This window comes from Galeopterus variegatus, unplaced genomic scaffold (genome assembly GCF_000696425.1).
Source record: "Galeopterus variegatus unplaced genomic scaffold, G_variegatus-3.0.2 Scaffold830, whole genome shotgun sequence".
In the NCBI taxonomy this organism is placed as follows: Eukaryota; Metazoa; Chordata; class Mammalia; order Dermoptera; family Cynocephalidae; genus Galeopterus; species Galeopterus variegatus.
The window spans coordinates 273,057-287,896 of NW_007726941.1; the positions used below are offsets into that span (position 1 = coordinate 273,057).

General features: G+C 42.2%; 1 protein-coding gene across 1 annotated transcript in view; it reads right to left on the bottom strand.

Moving 5' to 3' along the window:
- The window catches only part of MTMR12 (myotubularin related protein 12), a 50,326-nt gene that overhangs the window by 30,208 nt on the left and 5,278 nt on the right, over nucleotides 1–14,840 (bottom strand). Inside the window, exons 2-7 of the mRNA XM_008572760.1 lie at nucleotides 13,982–14,042; nucleotides 10,987–11,129; nucleotides 7,864–7,936; nucleotides 6,142–6,272; nucleotides 4,793–4,886; nucleotides 899–1,028 (exon numbers count right to left, since the gene is read on the bottom strand). Coding sequence (XP_008570982.1) covers nucleotides 899–1,028; nucleotides 4,793–4,886; nucleotides 6,142–6,272; nucleotides 7,864–7,936; nucleotides 10,987–11,129; nucleotides 13,982–14,042 — 632 coding nt within the window. The remainder of the gene's footprint in view (nucleotides 1–898; nucleotides 1,029–4,792; nucleotides 4,887–6,141; nucleotides 6,273–7,863; nucleotides 7,937–10,986; nucleotides 11,130–13,981; nucleotides 14,043–14,840) is intronic.

Sequence of the window (14,840 nt, forward strand, 5' to 3'; positions counted from 1 at the left end):
GGTCCCCGGTCCGCTACGGGGGCAACACTGAGAGTTGCGATCCGTTGCCGGACACGGAAAAAGACAAAAAAAAAAAAAAGACTTTCTTTAAAAAGCTAGTGTTGATGTGGAGAAAGGAACCCTCATACAATGGTAGAAAGTTAAAACGGTACAGTCTCTGTAGAAAATAGTCCAGCAGTTCTCCAAAAAGTTAAACACAGACTTACCACATGATCCAGAAATTTCACTCCTAGATTATATACCCAAGAGAAATAAAAACATATATCCACACAAAAACTGGTCCATGAACATTCATAGCAACATTATTTTGTTTGTTTGTGTTTTGCTCTTTTTTGGGGAGATTGGCCAGGACAGGGATCCAAACCCTTGGCCTCAGTGTTAAAACACAGCACTCTAACCAACAGAGCTAACAGGCCAGCCCTCATAGCAGCATTATTCAGAAGAGCTGAAAAGTAAAAACAACTGAAATGTCCATCAACTAATGAACAAGACAAACTAAATGTGATATATCCTTACCATAGAATAAAAAAGAATGAAATTCTGACACACACTATAACACGAACGGATTCTGAAAACATTATAATATGCTAAGTGAAAGAAGCATAAAAGACCACATGTGTGATTCCATTTGTATGAAATGTCCAGAACAGTCAAGTCTATAACGACAGAAAGTAGATTACTGGCTGCCCAAGGCTGGGAAGGAGGAGGGGAGTGTTGGGGGATGGGGTGGAGCGGGGAATAACTGCTAATGGGTATAGAGTTTCCTTCCAAGATGATAAAAATGTTCTAAAATTGACTCTGGTGACAGTTGTACGACCCTGTGAATATACTAAGAAATGTTGTGTGCCTCAAATGGGTGAGCCAAGCGGCACGTGCCCAGCACTGACTGACAGCTTACCTCTCACAGATTCTGTAGCCTTCATTGACACCCACTGCTTTGAACTTCAAGTTGCCTTTCGTCCGCTCCAGTTCCCAGCACCAGTCTTTCAGTGTGTCAAACATTACTGTGTGATTCTTGGGATCGGTGGCTAACAAAACAGAAATTAAAGACAGTGAAATCTTTTCGTGAAGCACTAGTATTTTAATTATGTGAAAGTGGATCTTCAGGCCCTGATTTCTTCCACTAAGCCCATTTTTATACATGTAGAATGAATTTATTGTTTAATCGCAACATTTTTTTGTTCCATTTTTTGTCATTAATCCAAAATTATGTCTGAAGCTGTGTCTTTTTATATTGTAGGGAAGGAACTGTTCTTGTTCCATTCCTTGCAAAAGTAATTTATAGCTCCATTTTCAGTCATCTGACCATAAGATAATTTATATAACACAAAAATATAGGCTTGGCACAAATGCTAAAATAACAAAATATTTTTAGTCTTACCAATATATGCATAAGATGGCAAACTGATTTGAATAGCATGTCAGATTCTTAAATGTAAATCCTCTTCCATGTGAAGAGGCACTGCCTGCAAGAGGACTGTTCAGTGTGACATCTGGTTACTGAAGGCCATAAGCAGATCAGACAGCCATGGTGAGGGCTGGGGCCTGCTACCCAAGGTCCACATGGTGACAGGTACTTCTGCAGCTAACCCAGCCCTGCCAGCATGCGCTAGGACAAAATGCCCAGGAGCACTGCTTTTGCAGCCCAACAGACATGTTGCTGGTCCTCTCCCAGCCACGGCGCTCCTTGCCAGTGGTGACATGCACTAAAATAGTTTCAGGTATATACATAAATTCTATCACAAATAGGTAGCTGAAGCCTTTGCACATCTAAAAAACCACGCCTGTGTTATAATACCAAGGTGAAGGGTTCAGATCCCCATACTGGCCAGTTGCCCAAAAAACCAAAAATAAATAAAATAAAATATTTAAAAAAAAAAAAAAAAGCTGGCTAGTTAGCTCAGTCACTTGGAGCATGATGTTATTATAACACCACGGTCAAGGGTTCGGATTCCCGTATTGGCCAGCCACCAAAAAAAATGGAAAACAATAAAAATAAAAAACTAAGCCTAGCTTTGCACCGTGGCAGTATCATATAGCCAATGAGGTTTATCTGAAGCATAATTATTGGTAATTGAAAACTTTTCTAAAAAACCAAGCTGTCTGGGAGAAACAAAGTGTTTGATAAAAGTAACCTACTTGCTCTTTTTAATAAAACCAGATAACAGCAAAAATTAGAAGAATAATGATAATAACAATAGTCAATGCTTACATATCACGTATACTGTAGCAGGTACTGTTCTGAGCATATTACAGTGTATTAACTCAATCCTCACAACCCTATAGGATAGGGGATATAAAAGGTAATATTGTTCCATGTTACAGACATATTACAGACATGACACAGAAAGGTCAAGTAACTTGCCTAGGTCACAAAGCTAGGCAATGGTGGAACTGGAATTCAAACCCAGGCAGCTAAAAAGGAAATTCCCATAAAGCACTAACAAAAAAATTTTTTTTTTTTAAATTTCCCCATGGGAATAATGACACTCCCATTCAAGGACAGTAGGCCATTCTTAGCAATACAGACCAGTCCTTCCTTAAAATGCCAATGTCATAAACCTTTATGACCTTTCAGATAAAACACAAGTGTGAATTATTAAGCCAGGGAATAATTAAAGGTATTCAAATTGCAAAGCACCCATCTCTACAAACCCCTACTCAATGAGAAAGCTAATTGGCCAAGAATCAGGATATAAGGAAGAAGCAGAATTCCTCATAACAGAGTATGATTTTCCAAATGTGAGCCCAGTAAATGTTTATGTAAATTATAGTAATCAACAAGTTATATTTGTGTATCTCATGTTGCCATAAGCTATAAGCCAGCACCCAGTTAATCAGCACTTGCATACACAGCTACATTAAAAAGATGTCATTCACGAAGATGAACTTACTGAATTAAGGGACAAGTTTTCAGCCTAATCTTAGTGTGAGTGTCAGTGTAATTCTCTGAACATAGTCTGTCCTGAATAATGTGTAGTTCTACTCTCAATTAACTCTCACTTAATGGGTACACCCTATGTGCCATGTATTTAACAATTTACAATCTTCACAAGACTTCAAGGGAAGCATTAATGCTGCTGTTTTTAAAACAGATGCCTCAAAAGTCAAGTGTCATCTCCAGGATCACACAGCTAGAAAGCAGCTGGGCAAGGATTTGAAATCAGACAGGACAGATGCCAAAACCCACACCTATTCTACTAAATCTCCATAGTTCCCAAAATGCCACATGCTCTCTGGGGGACCTTCATCTCTGCACAAGCCAATCCCTCTGCCTAAAAAGCTCCTCTAAGCCTCCCATATGCTGCACATCCTCTGCCATCAGTCAGGCACAGCGTTCTCCCTCTGACAGTCCACCCTTCCCCAGAGTGGGTGGGCACCAAAGCAGAGGACCTATCCCTGTTGCCTTTCCTATCTGACTTTCTCCTCCTTGAGGGCATGGATTTAGTCTTATTCACCTCCATATCTCCACAGGGCCTGGCCCACAGCAAGTGTTCAATAAACTTATACGAAATGAGCATTCCAGAAAATCACTGCAGGGGCCGGCCCGGTGGTGCACTGGATAGTGCGCCACTTGGGAAGCGCGGCGGCGCTCCCACCCGAGGGTTCGGATCCCACATACAGACCAGTTCCTGCTCACTGGCTGAGCGAGGCGCGGGAGCAACACCGAGGGTTGTGATCCCGTTGCCGGTCCCCGGTCCGGTGCGGGGGCGACACTGAGGGTTGCGATCCGTTGCCGGACACGGAAAAAAAAAAGACAAAAAGACAAAAAAAGAAAAAAAGAAAAAAAAGAAAATCACTGCAGGTGCTTCTAAAGGAAACTGCCACTTCCCTGACAAAAAGCACCTGCAACTCAGGATCACTAAACACCAACTTCATGTTAGGAGTAATGGGCAGGGCAAGTGGACAGACTGAGGGAGAGATCTACAGAAGGAAAAAGACATCTGTGAAAATACCTTCAATGCTAACTAGGCTTTACTAATGGCTAATTCAGATGGCCAGAGTTTCTTACTTTAAAGCTTGCTCTTTTTCAGCCAAGTGAATGGAAAACATTTGGAAACTTAAGTTTTCTCTTACCAAACTAGTTTTCTGATGTGCTTTTCCATTTCCCCAAAATATTTGCTATAAAGCATGTTCTGGTTGTTTAAAAACTTTTGAGAGCAAGACAATTTCTAGAGTTTTATGAAATGAAATTAAGTATATTTAAGTGGAAAAAAGAACCCAGAGACAAACATGGTTACTTATTTACTTTTTGGTGGGTGGCCATTATGGGGATCTGAACCCTTTGACCTTGGTGTTATAATACTGTGCTCTAACCAACTGAGCCAACTGGCCAGCCATGGTTATTTTAAACTTGTCTCAATTCTGTTTCTCTATAGTCTCACATTCCTAGTTATAATACATTGATTTTATTTTTCATAAGAAGCAACCAAACAATTCCTTGCAAAAAGCAAGCAAACAAACCCAAAAGATAAAGTTAAAACAAAGATCACAGGAAAAAAATAGAAACTTCCTGAATGAATCATTCAAGCAAGAAATGACCAACTTCTAGTGAACAGGGGGAAAAAAGCCGGAAAAACAGACAAACAAACAAACAAACAAACCCAGCTGGTTAGTTCAGTTGGTTAGAATGTGGTGCTGATAACACCACGGTCCAGGGTTCAATCCCTGTGCTGGGCAGCTGGCCCCCACAAAAAAACAAACAAACCCATGGATAGGTTTTCCACCACTGGTTTCAGGTGGGAATTGGAGGGGTCATATCTACCCTCAAATTGAAACCCAGAAGACTTACCTGTACTGTTTTGTGCAGCAGTAGCATAGGAAAACAAAAACAATCGTTTAAGCAGTTTAGGAGCCTGGGTATGATGAATTATGCCACTGACAATCTAGAAGAGAAGGAACCAATAGATATAGTTATGCTGTTGACAGATAAACACTAAGAGAGATAAGAATCAAGTTGTCTAGTTTCTCAGTCATGTTAATGGGGCTCCAATGGACACACATTATAACACTTACTGAGGTCTGTGCATCTATGACATCAGCTCTTGGAATAATGCCAAATCAACAGAATGCTAATCATTTTGTCAAGTTTTCTAAGAGCTCTGAATTTCTAGAGGTATTTTTTTAAAGTTTTAAATAGTCTAATTTCTCAAAAACAAAGTATTAAAAAACTTAAGTGCCATATTAAGTCAGATACTCCTAAATTCTAACTTGTCAAAGACACTGATATCAGATAATAACCAAAATACTCAGCTGTTCTGACCCACTTGTTGTGGACTTTAGGCCCTTCTTCTAGAAGATGAGAAAAAGAAATCAATCTATCATGCTTTCTGTTTAGATAGATGACTAAAACTATCATTCAAAATGAAGTTTCTGGCTTCTCAGGGAATTTTCCATATCTACACCACTCTTTTCCTACTCAGAATAGATTCTGGAGTCATGTGTATTATTCTAACTACCACACTATCTGAAAGAAAATAAAAGAGGGACCTCTAAGTCTGCATAACTCACAGTAGCCAAGACAATATACATGAGCTGGCCTTGTGCTAGGTTTCCCCTGAAGTATTTACCCTGAGAGTGGTAACTCTGAGGCCTTCACTGTCTTAATACGAGAAATCTTGGAAGTTACAATGAACATCAAATTGGTACAGCCGCTTAGTCTCCACAAACACCCCTGATGATTTGGCTTTGCTCATGTCCTGTGTGTGTACTCCCTCCTTCCACGCACAACCAATACCTCCCAGAGGTGAGCTCATTCATTCATGGAAGCTCAAAGTCACCACTACTGTATTTTTGGAAAGACTGTCAGAGGTGGGGAAGAGGGATAAACTTCTAGCTACCCCTTCCTTCCATTTCCCTAACTGCCTCCTGACCTGGTTAGCCACTTCCCACCCTTTAGAGGTTCCAGGAATAAAAACACTATGGATTGAAGAATTAAAGGTAGCACGTGTCAATATTATACACGGGCATTCTTTACCAAATTACTTCCCATATTCTAATCAAAGAATATGGGATTACAATCAATTTCAGCTTCACAGTGGGAGAGGCTCCCCTCAACCTTCATGCAAGGTAAGCAAACACTAGCATCAGTAGGGAAAACCTGATGGGAAATAAAACCTAAAAACACATGCAACTAGTTACCCTTTTGACTTCCTCTTCCTTGGTGTACCTCAGACAAAAGTGGAACACTCGGAGGTCTTTGCAGTGGATGATGAGTTTCTCAGGGTATTTCTTCAGTTGTCCAAAGAGAGTTTTTTTCTTCTCATCAAACACTACAGATCAACGATGATATCAGGAAGGAAAACTATGTTATTTGACAATAAGTTCATACTAAAGAGACAAAGTAGACTATTAACTTCTAAGGGTACCTCTGTAAAGTGAGAAAAAAATACTGTCTGCCTTCTAAGTGACTCTTAGCAGGAGCCAGTCCATCTGAGCAGAGCCTTGGCTCTCTGAGAACAGCCAGGGTTCTTCATTCCTCTGGAGTAAGCACAAGACCAAAACAGACTGGCCACTATCAGTAGAACTGACTCCACTGGCCTTTAAAAAACCCAGCTCCGGGCCGGCCCCGTGGCACACTCGGGAGGGTGCAGTGCTGGGAGCACAGTAGCGCTCCCGCCGCGGGTTTGGATCCTATATAGGGATGGCCGGTGCGCTCACTGGCTGAGCGCGGTGCAGCCGGTCACAAAAAAAAAAAACAACCAAAAAACAAAAAACCCAGCTCCAAAAGCTGAGATTACAAAAGATGGAAGGAAGATCACTAAGGACACGCTTTCGTGACAGTCAACTCCTGGGTTTATAGCTAGGGCCCCTCCTGACACCCCTCTCCCTGTCCCAGAGTTTGGACCCATTCAGCACATATTGGTGCTGAGAACATCATAAATGGCTACTGGATGATTTCTGAAAATGTTCTGAACACAAAAATAGAGAAGTGGAACAGAGGGAAGCTTGGCAGGAGAGGCTTGTCAAGTCAGCAGACATACTAAGACAATCTAATGCAATCCAATGGACCTTTATCAGATTAGCCTGTAAAGTAAAACCTATGCAGCTGACATGAAAGCCAACAGCATGATTAGCATCTAATATATACTGGCATTGTGTGAAGTATTAGAAAGAACAGGCATCAAGTCCAAGTCTAAGATTCTCCAGCTAAGTGATCCCAAACAAGCCACTTCACATCTCAATGTTATTATCATCCATACAAACTGACTCAGCTGGCTGGTTAGCTCAGATGGTTAGAATGCAGCCTTACAACACCAATGTCATGGGTTCAGATCCCCATACTGGCCAACTACCAAAAAAAAAAAAAAAAACCCCCCCCCAAACACGTTTTTTTTTTTTTTTAAAGATGACCGGTAAGGGGATCTTAACCCTTGACTTGGTGTTGTCAGCACCACGCTCTCCCAAGTGAGGAAAACGGCCATCCCTATATAGGGATGGCCGTTTTCCTCACTTGGGAGAGCGTGGTGCTGACAACACCAAGTCAAGGGTTAAGATCCCCTTACCGGTCATCTTTAAAAAAAAAAAAGAAAGAAAGAAAAACATCAGTTTTGGGGGCGGTTTTTTTTTTTTTTTAAAGATGACCGGTAAGGGGATCTTAACCCTTGACTTGGTGTTGTCAGCACCACGCTCTCCCAAGTGAGGAAAACGGCCATCCCTATATAGGGATCTGAACCCGTGGCCTTGGTGTTATCAGCACCACACTCTCTCAAGTGAGCCATAGGCCAGCCCCAAAAACTGATTTCAACAAGATAATGTATGTGAAAAAATTTTAGTAAACTATAAATGGTTATAAAAATATTATCATCATTATCATTATACTTTTTAAGGCTGGCAACACCCCAAAGGGAAACAGAGACTTACCTCCATAAATCTGATCGATACAGTGGAGTGTAATATCATTTTCTCCTACAACTTTATTCTTAAATTGCATTTCCTAGAAGATGCAAAAGGAAACAACTGTGACTCCCCTCTGCACTGTTAGACACTTAGAGGCAGAGCAAATCACCATCCTGCACTTCAGTATTAAGAAAAAAGGGGAAATACAGCCACATTCTTCAGAAAGGGACAAAGAAGTATGTGAGAAAAGCTCATGAGCACTCGTTTTTCAAAGCCAGAGCGGCCATTTCTGGGCCGCTCTCAGGCAAACCCAGCATGCCATACACAATCACTTTGAGAAGTGTGGAGAAGTGACATGAAGGTTAACACTTCTCCATATAAATAAAACAGGTGATAGACAGAGCTCCTGAAGCCAGCTTTAAGAAGAAAACACTGGGAGATTCAAGTTTCTAGTCAATGCCGTCTCTGTGCAGGACCAGGAGCCACGCTGCTCCAGCAGCCAGCAGCAGAGTGGACCAGACTCAGCATAGTTCCAGTGCTGCTGTCCAAGAAGCAAGGGTGGTCCGGACGCCTGGCGCCCTGGGCCAGGTTTCCATCAACGGATGGTGCTCGCTTAGTGGTGTGGGCAGTTCTCTCCTTACTCGACTGTTCACTCTTCATAAGTAGGGGCAAGTCTCACAAGGACACTGCTGTTAGGTTCAGATTAAATGTAAAGCAAACCCAAATTCAAAGGCTGCATTCACTATCAGTTTCATTATTGAACTCAGTTCCTGAATTTGAGGAAGAGTTTAGTACATAGAAAACACAGGGAACCAGTATATTTGGGGAAATGTTATTCCAGGGATTGATATATTCTGCATTGAAATACAGACGAAGAAAAAGTTGATGGTGTCAACCTCTGACATCAAAAGCAAGCCAGAGTGACAAGAGGCAGAGGTGGGAAATTTCTAAATGGCCCACTGAAAAAGTGAAAAGTGATCCTGCAGGACAGAGAGCAGACCAGAGATGAGGTAGGACAGAATAGGGACATCTCCCAGGGAGGCTGCTCATAAATATTCAGACTGGATCAGCACTAGCAGTTATGAACCCATAATACACTGATGACAGCTTAACCACCCTATCAATCAACGTGCTACACCTGGAACTTCAGATTACAAAAACCACTGCACCTGTGCACTAGGAGGAACAAAGTACAGATGACCTTACACCCCCACCACGTGAGACCAGCAGTGACTTCGCTGGCATGACCAGAAACTTCAGAAACTCAGGGACACATAACAGGAAGCTGACGCAGTCTCACATTGGCCTATTAGGCCTTAATTACCCTAGATCCTACCCCATGGCCAAATATTCTTCCTCCTAGTGAGGACGGAGAAACACCCCATCCTAGAACCACACAGGGACCCTCCCCTTAGGCATCGGGGGTGTTCCTTGCTTGCAGGAGACACCCCACATGCTTCTGCACCCTACTTTGGCTTTGGCGTTTTTTTCTTTTTTGTTTTTTTACATAAAGCCCCGTTATGTTCCATCCATCTGGCCCTTTTTCCTTTCGTTTTGTTGGTCCTGTGAAAAATTTTTCTTTACGGTTTGACCAAGAACCTGGAACAACCATCCGGTAACAGTGAGAAGGACTTCTGTCTTTTGTATTTATGTGTGTTGGAAGGCAGAAGCTAGGGAAAAAAACAACAGAGCCACAACCGTACTGTTTCCCCCAAACTCAGCCAAATGCAGCACATACATACATCATTCTCCAATGCAGATTCATTATCACCCAAGAAAGCAATCTTGAAGTCTGTGCAGACAAGTCTCCCATAGACCCCTCGCTGACAGGAATCTTCTTGGACATACTTCAGTACTGTGCTGGCTTCACAAAGCAGCTGTTCACCTGGTGGAAACCAAAACAGTCCTTCTTACAGTCCTCAAGGAACATATAGTATGCAATCATTAAAATCTTTCCAGCTCTATTTATGTAAGGACAAACACAACACAACACAGCACTTCAGAACTTTACAATTTTCAGCATGGCAGGAGCTGCAAAACTTAGAGAAGATGCAGCAGAGTGGGGATACTGATAAGTAAAATCAAAATGGCTCAGAAACACCTTCACACAGAGCATTCCTCCATCTTCTCACTGTAACAGAAGTTTCCAAATAGGTGGTAATGATCTCAGCTGTGCTTTCAAGAATAGATCTTACCGTTTTTGTTACTTGGACCCAAACAGATGTTCCATAGACGTGATACCCTGACTGAGCCCTGGAATGGAGACCCAAGCCCACCTCCCTGTGAGAGTGGCCACTTCTTTTTTTTTTTTTGGCAGCTGGCTGGTACGGGGATCCGAACCCATGACCATGGTGTTATTGGCACCATGTTCTAACCAAGAGAGTGGCCATCTTTAACACTGGAATTGCTGAGAGGGTGCAGGGGTGTCTCCCACCCAGTGCTTCCAGGCAGCCAGTGCTTCCAGGCAGCTTCCTTAGACAAGAGAGGTGCTGCAACCTTCCATGGCAGGACCACCCTCATGCTGGCTCCACGCTGGGAGGATGGAGGAAACAGGAGGTCAGAGGGTTGTGCGAAAAAAACTGCTTCCGCTCTTTCTTAGTGGAGAGTATTTCCTCTCAGTGTGTCACCTCTCCTGCTCCAGCTGTGGGCCCACGAGAGACTGCGGTTCCTGAGACAGGGAGTACTTCTCTCTCCAGTCAAAAAGATTAGGACAGGGGTAGTAATTGTTCTCTGCTCCCTGGAAGTGGAGAAGCTCATGAGGGCTGGGTGTCTGGGTGAGGGCAGGAAAAAAGGAAAATGTGGGGGAAATGGGAAATTAAGTGTTAAGTATTTTACAATAAAAAAGAAAAGGAATTTTCTTCTCATCCAACAGATAACCATCTTCCCCTCAGAATCTCCTGGATATCTCCTTCAAGGTCTTTAAATTTACTTTCTGGCTCAAAATTCGTTTAGTCTGGCTTTCAGTATGAAAACAAGAGTTGCAGACACTCAGACTATTGAGGAACACATATTATGCTGTGTTTTCTCCCCTGTCCTTCAAGGNCTTTTGTATTTATGTGTGTTGGAAGGCAGAAGCTAGGGAAAAAAACAACAGAGCCACAACCGTACTGTTTCCCCCAAACTCAGCCAAATGCAGCACATACATACATCATTCTCCAATGCAGATTCATTATCACCCAAGAAAGCAATCTTGAAGTCTGTGCAGACAAGTCTCCCATAGACCCCTCGCTGACAGGAATCTTCTTGGACATACTTCAGTACTGTGCTGGCTTCACAAAGCAGCTGTTCACCTGGTGGAAACCAAAACAGTCCTTCTTACAGTCCTCAAGGAACATATAGTATGCAATCATTAAAATCTTTCCAGCTCTATTTATGTAAGGACAAACACAACACAACACAGCACTTCAGAACTTTACAATTTTCAGCATGGCAGGAGCTGCAAAACTTAGAGAAGATGCAGCAGAGTGGGGATACTGATAAGTAAAATCAAAATGGCTCAGAAACACCTTCACACAGAGCATTCCTCCATCTTCTCACTGTAACAGAAGTTTCCAAATAGGTGGTAATGATCTCAGCTGTGCTTTCAAGAATAGATCTTACCGTTTTTGTTACTTGGACCCAAACAGATGTTCCATAGACGTGATACCCTGACTGAGCCCTGGAATGGAGACCCAAGCCCACCTCCCTGTGAGAGTGGCCACTTCTTTTTTTTTTTTTGGCAGCTGGCTGGTACGGGGATCCGAACCCATGACCATGGTGTTATTGGCACCATGTTCTAACCAAGAGAGTGGCCATCTTTAACACTGGAATTGCTGAGAGGGTGCAGGGGTGTCTCCCACCCAGTGCTTCCAGGCAGCCAGTGCTTCCAGGCAGCTTCCTTAGACAAGAGAGGTGCTGCAACCTTCCATGGCAGGACCACCCTCATGCTGGCTCCACGCTGGGAGGATGGAGGAAACAGGAGGTCAGAGGGTTGTGCGAAAAAAACTGCTTCCGCTCTTTCTTAGTGGAGAGTATTTCCTCTCAGTGTGTCACCTCTCCTGCTCCAGCTGTGGGCCCACGAGAGACTGCGGTTCCTGAGACAGGGAGTACTTCTCTCTCCAGTCAAAAAGATTAGGACAGGGGTAGTAATTGTTCTCTGCTCCCTGGAAGTGGAGAAGCTCATGAGGGCTGGGTGTCTGGGTGAGGGCAGGAAAAAAGGAAAATGTGGGGGAAATGGGAAATTAAGTGTTAAGTATTTTACAATAAAAAAGAAAAGGAATTTTCTTCTCATCCAACAGATAACCATCTTCCCCTCAGAATCTCCTTCTGGATATCTCCTTCAAGGTCTTTAAATTTACTTTCTGGCTCAAAATTCGTTTAGTCTGGCTTTCAGTATGAAAACAAGAGTTTTAAAAAAGAAAAGGAATTTTCTTCTCATCCAACAGATAACCATCTTCCCCTCAGAATCTCCTGGATATCTCCTTCAAGGTCTTTAAATTTACTTTCTGGCTCAAAATTCGTTTAGTCTGGCTTTCAGTATGAAAACAAGAGTTTCAGACACTCAGACTATTGAGGAACACATATTATGCTGTGTTTTCTCCCCTGTCCTTCAAGGGGTAATTATTTCCGGCTGGAACACTAAGGAAATAAGATGATGATCAGTCACTAGGTCTGTCTCTAGAGAGACCACAGAGTTAGAAGAAAACAATGAAGTCAGGGCCTCATTAGGATTTAAGAGTCCCAGAAAAAGCACCTCACCTAAGTCCAAGGTGGAAGACATGTAAGCAAGGTTTCCTGTGCTTTCAACTCCCAACGTGTAACAGCATTTAACAGTGAGCCTCTCCCAAGACCAGGCCAGCCCCATCCTGTGATCAGGTACTAGAGACCAGAAATCAGCATATAGTAGCTAATCCGACATTCCTGGTGAGAACCTCTGCAAACGTGGCATGCTGCACCATGGTTATCAACTTGTTTAAGCAAGATACAGAGTCTAGAATCAGGAGAGGTGAGAGCCAGAAATGATCTTAATTTAGTTTAGGAAACTAAAACTCAGAGAACTTAACTGTGTACTCACAGCTGCACACCGTCTAGAATAGACCATCAGGTAATCCAAGAGATGGAAGAGTATATGTATATAAGACTAAGTTAAAAATAAAAGTTAATTTCAGAATTTACAACAGGAGTTAGGTTTAGGTCATTATTATAGAAAAAGGCCCTTGAAATTTAAAAACATCAAAAAAAAGTTATAGGATTCCAATGTATTTTACCAAATAAGGTAGATCAGTCCAAGTCTATCCCTATATAGGGATCTGAACTTGTGCATGTTCCTATCCCCTCAATAAAATAGCATAAAATTAAAAGTACCACAACGAGGCCTCTTCTTTAGGAAAGTACCTAAAAAAAAACTTACGTACAAAAAAAAAGCCATTGTGGATTAAAAAAAAAAGAAAGTAGAAAAAGAACTAAATACACAGCTCACAGGCTATCCCATATATGGAGAGCATAACACCCACCAAATAGTTTCTGTTCCTGGACTCAGAAATGATTAAAACTTAACTGAAGCTATAGGCACTTTCCTTCATTTCAATAATATTCAACCAATCCAGGCTCCTTCACAATGACCACAGAGGAAAGCCCTGTTGGCCCCAGGATTGGTAAACCCCATATCCCTGGTATACATGCTCAGATGCACAAGCAGAGGCCATGAGGCCACCTCCAATGCCCACCATGGGAGGCCCAGGCAGCTGCACTACTCCAGGGCAGCTACAGACTTGGGTGGTAGGAAGAGAATATGGGGTGCCTGGCTCTGCAGGAGGTGGGGAGAGCACCGGGACTTTCCTGATTGGGAGCAGAATACAGGACGGGGCCAAATAGGACAACTTGAAAAAGGCCTCATTTGCTTATAAAGAGGTGAGAATTTCCCATGTTTATTTTCATCAGCTTGGGAAAAGAGGAAACAAGAAAAATTCTTTGTGGATGTTATAATACTCAGACCCAGGTGTGTAGTTATTGAACTAAAGACCTTGATATTTTTGTCCAATTCATTACTGTTACACAAGAGACAATGAAAACAAAGGAATTTATATATAGTGGTACTAGGGATGACATAATTTATCACCGGCTTTGAACTGCATGTGAGGTATGATGCTAACATGACTGTTACCTGGCAACAAGTGAAGAGTTACTTCCTTCTCTGTTACTTCCTTTTCGTTTGTGTGAATTTCCTAAAAAAGAAGAGCAAAGGGTAATATTTTTCTTTGTTTAAAGACTCAAAATGAAGAACATAAAGCCATGCCTTCAGAACACACACTAAAACGTCCCATACCCTTAGAAGACTTTAGTTGACAAGCTAGTTACTTTTTTAAAAAGTGTTTTTAACTAAAGGAAGACAAAAAATTCCAACAAGTCAAGGATATTCAATATATTAAACTAATTACTTAGCACTGACAATTGTTACTTGTCCCAAGCAGAGGGGCAGGGTTGGGCACTTCTTATCTAAAGGGAGAACTTGGGGTGTCACACAGCACACTAAGGAAGCTCAAACAGAGTCAGAAAGAGCACAGAAGACATGCCACTGCATGATTTCCCTCTCCCTCCAGTAAGAGTCAAGGGTTGAAAGCAAAAGAAGATTGTGTGTCCTTGAAAATGGACACATGTCAAAAGCTGGAAGGTAAGAATAGGAAAATACGAATGTGTCAAGTCAGTACTGATCCACCTAGTCTATAGCACACCAGAGCTCAGTAAACACAGCTGGAACATTCTTTGCCCATTCTAAGTTATCTAAAACCATAAGACAAGGGGTGCAATCACTTCTAATAGAGAATCAAGGCAAGGGTTCTGTGTCACTGTTTCTCAATAAAAAAAAACCCTTCAAGTGCCTCCATTTTGGGTTCAGTATTTTTTTGATATTCAAAGATAATTAGCAAGCCGTAATGAATTAATGGACCAAAGCCACAATCATAAATGGCTGTTAACATAACAAAAAGAGAGGCATGGTGGGCCTCATCATGAAGTCTACCACA